General features: G+C 38.0%; 1 protein-coding gene across 5 annotated transcripts in view; it reads right to left on the bottom strand.

Annotated features, from left to right (window-relative positions):
* LOC123498003 (serine/threonine-protein kinase PAK 2-like) overlaps window positions 1–8,598 on the bottom strand; it is a 77,473-nt gene that overhangs the window by 20,849 nt on the left and 48,026 nt on the right. For all 5 annotated transcript variants that reach the window (XM_045245070.1, XM_045245074.1, XM_045245072.1 and 2 more), the window contains one exon: window positions 4,834–5,020. In XM_045245070.1, coding sequence (XP_045101005.1) covers window positions 4,834–5,020 — 187 coding nt within the window. The remainder of the gene's footprint in view (window positions 1–4,833; window positions 5,021–8,598) is intronic.

Below are 8,598 nucleotides of genomic sequence, written 5' to 3'. Positions count from 1 at the left end.
CCAATGTACAGAGTCTCCTGCAGCCACTACATTACCAATGAAAACCACCAGATTTCTGATTCACATCTCCTTCATTTGTAATAATTGTAGTCCTAACTGCCTGATCTTTGTGGCCTTACCATGTGTGGGTGTAATAGTCATATCACTTGAGTTCAAAATAAAACCCAACAATTCTATTTTATGAATGGGCTGGAGATCTGACTTCTCCATGTTAATCGTGAAACCCAGTTTATCCAAGGTCAAGACAAAATATTGTACATCAGTAATAAGTTTCTCTTTTGAACTTGCCATCACAAGATAATCATCAATGTAAATAGTAGTCAGAATACCTAAAGCCAGAAAATGGGAAAAAAGGAACCTTTAATGAATTAGTAAAGAGTGAAGAGGAAAAATCTTGAGGCAAGCAAGTAAACTGTCATGAGAGTCCATGCCACATAAATCTCAAACATGAACAATCTGGCTCACAAACCAGGACTGAAAAATATGCATACTTCAAGTCAATGGATGCAAAAGAGCAATTCTCTGTAGTCAATGGTAAAATATCTCTAAGAGTTTCCATCATGAAATGATGATACTCCACATACTCACTGAGATGTTTTAAATTAAATATAATCTTCACAGTACCATCTTTCTTTACTCTGGGAAAAATATTAGAAAAGAAACCTGAAGAAACATCTAAGCCTCTCAACAATATGCTGCTGAATAAACTATTTCATGTTTGTCTGTCTCTGACAGAAATGTAACGGAGGAGGAACATGAGGTTGTGAGGGAAAAACATGAAAGGAAAACAAATCCTTATCCCGAACAGTGTTATGTACCTAAGGATCACTGGATAATTTTGTCCAGAAATCCAAGCAACCCCCTTGAAAATTCTCTGAGGTGTTAACCAAAGTAAATGCACCTGGGGAAGATACCAAGTTAACCCTTGGTACTGGAGAAAAAACAGTACAAGCATTGTTATCATATTCCTCACTTGGTATTATAGGTATCTCATCCTCTACCTTCCTTCCCCAGAAACCCCCACAGTTGGGGTTGTTTCTGGAATCCCTAAATCCTTTTCGAAAGCTAGTGGAGTTTCGCTTCACCTTAAGGGGAGAGTCCGGTTTAGAGACCCCAAAATAAAAAAAATGACTTTTTGTGAAAAAAATATATTTGGTAGGTATACATTTTGGCAACTATCTCGCAAAGATTTAAAAGGAAACTTGCGATAGTTTCCCTTTAAATCCCGTTTAAAGGTCCCGCGCTCAACCACGTGCAGCTGTGCGTTTGTTTACATCAGCAGAGTAAGTTTTTTTCCACCCAATTCTACGAAAAAATGCTAAAATCTGAACTTTTAATACATGTGCATGTATTATCAGATTGAAGATGATAAAAAAAAACTCATAGTAAACCTGAAAAAAGCTTCCTAGTGTGTTTTAACGGGATCGCGATCCATCAATAAACTTTATCAGCCCATATCTCAAAACATAAGTTATTCCCCTTCTAACGTTAACCTTGGAGCCAGTTTTAGCTTGATTTCAATGAAACAAAGACTAAAAGGCAGAGGAATACTTTCTCTTCAAATCATCGTCGCTGTTTTTTTTATATATGTCTGGTTTAATTTTATATTAATATTTTTTTGGTCAAAAAAAGGCAAAAAAAACACATTTAAAAAAAAAATCATAAAACAAATTCAAAAGCTGAAATGAAAAATCTAACGACGAAGAAACATTTCATATTATAACGTCTCTAAGTCACAGAAAAATGAAGGTTGTGGGGCCAATAATAATGACGGAGATTCGCTTTTAAATTTTCGTTGTAGTTGTAGTTGGAGGGGGGGGGAAGGGGGACAAGAATGGGGGTCAATGTCTAATGTTGATGTAAATGATGCCAATACTTCACAACATAAAAATCAGAGCGATTCATGCATATTTACCGGAGATATGGCACCCCCGATCTAAACCGGACTCCCCCCTTAAATATTTCATGATTAATATGTTTCTGGTTTTCTTTAAACTGTTTAATCATTTCAACAATATTAGTTTCAAACAAGTTTTTCCTCAGTCCTTAACAGTTTTCTGAAAACATTTTGCTTTAAGTTTGTCTATAATGAGGTCTCTCCTCATTAGATTCAAATAATTAAATACTGTCAACAACATGCTGAGACTACCATTGATCCCATTACATACTTTTACCATGGCAGGGATGTCTGAATTGGCAAGGCTGTCCACAACTTTAATTAAAGGAATAAGTGCCTTGCCTGGTAAAGAGTTAGTATGGGCTAACTTGCTCTCCATCTTACAACTCTGAGGGTCATGAGTAAATAGAGCAAGAGAATCAGACTCTGGAACCCTCAATTCCTTAAGATTGGAAAGAAAAGACCACTGTTCTGCCAAGAGTCTAGTTTTCTGATCATCAGGCACCATATGTAAAAACTCCCTGATGTCCTTGGCTAGAACCTCTGTAACAGCAGGGTCAATCGCATCATCAACATCAAAAGCTGTTCCTAGTTTACGGCCAACAACCATATGGTGATCTGAAGGCACAGGAAAACCGAGAAAATCCCCTTCTGTACTAGTAGAAGCCCCAAGATTCACTTGGGAGGCAACATGGGAAGCCTGAACCAGAGTTGGGTACACAGACCCACCAATCAGACCCTGAGCAGGGTGGGTTACATCATCCACATCAGGTTCCACATTATCACTAGTGTCACTATCACTCAAACTCACTGAGTCTCTACTCACCTTCTCCTTTGCCAAAGCCTTAACTAACATAGGTAAAGTCTTTTGAACCACTGCACTTCACAGGCTATCCTCCGTCTCCACAGGCTGTTAAGGGCAGACTACTGGAAGAAAGACGCAAAGACTTACTTGGTGGCTGGGCCTCGCCATCACTAGACTCTAAGGAGTGTCTAAATTGCTCGCTCGCCATCATGAACATAGCTGATGACCAAGGTAAATATTGTCCTCTGGGGAAGAGACAATATCACTATGACAACTGAAAGGTTGCTGACGGCTATGTCATACAAGACATACATAACGATGCAGGATATGTAAATCTAAAAGGAAAATAAAAACAAATTCCAATAACACATACCACCCTGGAGAGAGATTTAGCAGAGTAAACAAGACGTTAACGACCAAACAACAGCCTGCGGGTGACCCCACACTGAATGTCTTTGCATACTACACTTGTCTTGTTGAGCAGAAAATACACCAAAATTACTACATCCTCCACGCCCCATTAAGTGGCCACTGCGCAGAAAAAGCAACCGCAGAGAGCCACCATGTAGAGACACAACATAAACACCAACTCCATCAAGTAGCCACCAATGAGTGACCACACATCTGAGCACTGGAAGCATCTACTGTGTTCTGAGCTTGATACTGGCACACCTTAAGTCATGCATGATGTCACGCTGTTGGACAGCGCAGCCGATGAGTAATGCAGAGTTTTCCTACTCAAAACTGTCTGGAGTATGCCTCGTCTTGAATCAGTTGCAGCAGTCTTCAGTGTGGAGCTTGCAACTAACTGCGGAAGAAGTTGCCATTGCAGTACAAAGAGTATTTTTGGACCAACAGCACTGTTGTACTTGGATACATACAAAATGTCTCCACCAGGTTCAAAGTATTCATTGCTAATAGAGTCCAATGGATACATAATGGATCCTGTCTCAAATAATGGTTTCACATCGACAGTACCGAAAATCCTGCTGAGGATGGATTGCACGCAGTACTGTCTGAACATTGGCTACCTGAATTTCTAGAGAGTCATGATTTGAACATCCAGTGGATTAAAGCATCAGTCCTTCCTGATGATGTCAAAGTAAAGTGTTTGAGGACTCAAAGCAATGAGCCTCAAGAGACACATTTGTGTGAGTACCTTTTGAAATTGGTTTGGCACTTTGAAGTTATGGGCTGGGATATGGAGGTTTATTAACAATTGTAGAGGCATAAAGAGGCTAGGAAGTTTAAAGGTTGAAGAATTGGAAAGAGCTAAGATTGTCTATTGATCTGTCTATTGTTATGGACCTAGTAAATAGGGAAGCATCAGTAGCAGCATCTACATCCACCGCTTGCCACTAATTTTAGCATAAATTATCTTTTTTCACTCTACCTTAAAAAATCAAACTATTGGGAAATTGGATCATCGGTGTTCAAATTGATGAACTGTTACTGTACCTCCTCAGGTTCCCCCAACTGGCAGAGATGAAATGCCAGAGGCACCTCTGCTTTGAGGGATCCTGAGGAGGAATTCCATAAATAGGACAAGATACAGAAATGAGATAATGACCTCACTTCAAGAATGTTGGTGTATCTCCAAAACAATCAGGAATATGAGAAAGGTATTGCACCAACTGCTCTAGATCATGGAGAATACCAAAGCTGAAGGCTAGTTCACCAGGATACTCAGTAAATGGAGAGGAAAGCCAAAGCTGGTGGTGGACATTGAAGTCTCCATGGATGGAGATCTCTGCAAAAGGGTGGAGAGACAGAATGTGTTCCATTTTTTCAGATAAATTGTCAAAGATAGGTAGAAAGTATATGAAAGTTATACCAAATTCCATCTATAAAGAGCAAAGAAAACTTCTCATTGAATATTAATGTCATTTGCATGAAGCCATGAACACTAATAAAAGGAATTAATAATCAAGGTAGTCAGTCATCTTGCCATCAGATCTGGAGAGAACTTTCACTGCAATCATTGCCAGGTACCAGCAACACTTACCTCATCAGTCACTTATATATCCTAAAATAAGTACTATTGAAGAAATTATGCTGGTGCTGGTGCTGGTGCTGCTGGTGCTGGTGCTGGTGCTGCTGCTGCTGATGATGATGATGATGATTTACTTACCCATAAATGATCATTTAGTAGAAAAGCATCAAGAAAGTTCACAAGATTTTCGTGATTTATATTCTTCATGACTTCTATTTCATTAAGAATAAGTTCTTTTTTGGGTTGCTTGTTGAGATTGATATCTTTTATGGCAACACTGTGACCTGTGGCCTTCTCTTTTGCAATGAAGACTGTGCCAGATGCTCTGAAAATAAACATTGCACATTATTTGGAAAAGAAATGGTGAGCAATTAAGATAAACACAATAAAAGTAGAGAGAGAAAGAGATGGGTAGGGGAATTTTTTGGGAAGGAAATATAAGAAGGTTGGCAACTGGAAGAGGCAGTAGACACCTGCTGAAATAATCATTTACTCCTAGGAAGGTCTAATAGTCCTACATAGTTCTGGTCTAATAGACTAGTTCAGGCAGTACTGTCAATTTACCATTAAAGCTAGCTGTGACCCCACCAAATTTTTCCCTTCGTGTCCCATTATTTAAGGGACAGTCACAGCCTGCCCTCTAAAGACAACTCTACTTCTTCACACAAAACTATATGCATCTAAAAATCTCAAAATTTTAAATGAAAATGGTGACTCCTGAACCAGACTTGGCATTCCCTTCTGGGGACCATAAATCTTCCCAGGTTGGACTGCTTTTCCATTATTGATCCTAAATGTCTTTTTACTTCTATTTCTGCAATATTTGCAATCTTAGCTCTAATTTTCAATATGTAGAACACTACCTCTTTACAGCTAAACCTCATCTTACTTTCCTCATTGAAACATGTGTCTGAGGTACTTGACAGTAGCTCCTTTTCTGTTCCCTCTTACTTTCTTTATCCTCACTTTCACTCCAAAGCAGGATGTGTTTATGTGGAACAATTGACTTGCTCTCATGCTCATGCTCTTGAATCTTCAGATTTTTCCATCATCTGACTATGACTTCAGAGTCAATCTCTAACTAAATTTATTTGTGCTGTCTATCTCTCACCTAACTCCTCTAACTATAATAAATTCTTTGACTATTTAACTTCAAAAGGGAGCACAATCTGTCTTTCCTTTTGCAAAGATCTCTATTCTTGGAGACTTCAGTGTTTACCACATGCTTTGGTTTTCCTCTCTCTTCACTGACCATTCTGATAAATTACCCTTCAACTTTTTTTATCCTCCACGACCTAGAGCAACAGGTACAACACCGTACTCATTCCTGACATTCTTGGAGATATGCCCAACATCCTTGATCTTTTCTTAACCTTTAATAACTTTATGCTGTTACCCTATCTTCTCTATTGGGCTCCCCCAAACACAAGCTCATATCTGTATCTTGTCCTATTTCTTCAATCTATCAAGATCCCTAAGGTGGAAGTGTCTCTGGTGTTTTGCCTCTGCCATTTTGAGGGATCTGAGGAGGTAATATGCTGATTTTCCTTTACATGAATACTGTTTTCATGTCAGAAACCCATCTTTGCGTCCTGAGGATATAACACAGACAATAGTGTTTGGCATGAAGATGCACATTTCTCACTTTCTCTCAACCTAAACCTTCCAAACCTTGTTTAACACAGCCTGTTCTCACACTATACATGATAAAGAGGTTGCTCACACAGGATACTTGGCCTTCCATCTTCTAAATCTCATGTGCTTTATATTTCTACGTGGAATCATGCCAATTCTACTCTCCAACTTGCCAACTTTATTAATAGAAAATGTCAAAATCTTTTCAGTTTCAACTCCCTTCGAAACTTCTGGCATCTAGCTAAAAACATCTCCAATAACTTTACTTCATCTTTTCCTCTTTTTTTTTCATTGTGATCCTTATTTCATCCATCTCATCTGTTTCTAAAGCTGCTCTCTTCTCTCAAACCTTTTCTAAAAACTCTACCTTGAATGATTCTGGCCTTGTTCCTCCCTCTCCTCCTCCCTCTGACTATCTCATACCTACGATTAAAGTTCTTCGTAATGATGTTTTCCATGCCCTCGCTGGCCTAAACCCTCGGAAAGCTTATGGACCTGATGGAGTCCCTTCTATTTTTCTCAAAAACTCTGCCTCCATAATTGTACCTTATTTGCTTGGTCAAACTCTTTCAACTACATCTATCAACTACTTTTTCTCCTTGCTGAAAGTTTGCCTACATTCAGCCTGTTCCTAAAAAGGGTGACCATTCTAAACACTTATACTACCATCCTATTGCTTTAATTTCCTGATTATCTAAAGTCTTTAATCTATCATTAATTGGAAGATTCTTAAAGATATATTACTTCACAATCTTATATCTGATCACCAGTGGGGTTTCTGTCAAGGCCACACTACTGGTGATCTATTGGCTTTTCTTACTGAGTCTTGATTATCCTCTTTTAAAATTTTTGCTGAGACTTTTACTGTTGCTTTAAACATATCAAAAGCTTTTGATACTGTCTGGTACAAAGCTTTGATCTTCAAACTATCTTTCTGGACTTCTGGCTTCTATCATTCTATCTGCAGCTTCATTTAAAGTTTCCTCTCTGACCATTCTATTGTTGTTGTGATAGATGGCCACTTTTTTTCTCCTAAATTTATTAAGAGTGGTGTTCCTCATTGTTCTTGTCCTGTTAACCACTCTCTTCTTTTTATTCATCAATGATCTTAACCAAACTTCTTGTCTTATCCACTCCTACACTTATGATACCACCTTACATTTTTTCACCTCTTTTCAGAGAAGACCAACCCTTCAGCAAGTCAACAGATTATGCAGGGACACCACAGAATGCCTAACTTCTGACCTCTCTAAGATTTCTGATTGGGTTAGAAAAAAATTAGTGGTATTAAATGCCTCAAAAATTCAATTACTCCATCTATCAACTCAAGACAACCTTCCAGACAACTATTCCTAGCTCTATTTCAATGACACTTAACTGTTCCCCTCTTTTACACTAAATATCCTTGATTTGTCTTTTACTTATAATCTAAACTGGATACAATTTACATCTGTTCTCTAATTGAAAAAGCTTTTATGAAGTTACACGTTCTGAATCGTCTCTTCTAGTTTTTTTTTTTTTTTTTTTTTCCACTGTTAATGCTGTACAGAGGCATTACTTGCCCACATATGGAGTATTTTTACATGTATGGGGGCTCCTGCTATAGGGTGGAATCTAGAGCTAAAACTTTTCATCTTAACTCTTCTCTGGCTGACTGTCTTTAGCTTCTTTCTCACTGCCACAATGTTGCATCACTTGTTATCTTCTACTGCTATTTTCATGCTAAATGCTCTTCTGATCTTGGTAATTGTATGACTCTGCTCCTCCCATAGCCTCTCTCTATTCTATTACTGTTAATCAGTACTCTTAATTACTCATACCATTCTTTAATAAACTCTGGAACTCCCAACTGCTTCTGTATTTCCTGAACTCATTTAAGAGGGAGGTTTCAAGATATCTATCCCATTCTTTTGGCTAACCCTCTCAGCCCTGTTCAGGGACTGGATTGTAAGTGGGACTTCTTGTTTACTTGTTGCCCTTGGTCAGTTCTCCCCTCTTATATAAAAGAAAGAAGAAGGAAAAATAAAGTGAATAGCTGGTAGGCTTATTGCATTATGAATAAAATTTTCAAAAATGTTTAGCTTGTGTTAGAGATACATAGTAGTTTTGGTTGAAATTAAAATATTCACATGATATATTTATTAAATTTGCAAAGTAACTTTACTTTGTATTTATGATAAATTCCTCTACATGTGCTTGAAATATGTAACAATGTTTTTCATCTTATAAGTTGAAATGTTCTCAACGTTTTGCGATTCAAAACACTGC

This window comes from Portunus trituberculatus, chromosome 47, assembly GCF_017591435.1.
Source record: "Portunus trituberculatus isolate SZX2019 chromosome 47, ASM1759143v1, whole genome shotgun sequence".
Lineage (NCBI taxonomy): Eukaryota > Metazoa > Arthropoda > Malacostraca > Decapoda > Portunidae > Portunus > Portunus trituberculatus.
The sequence above is the reverse complement of the archived record's forward strand: the minus strand, read 5'-3'. Positions and strand labels throughout refer to the sequence as shown.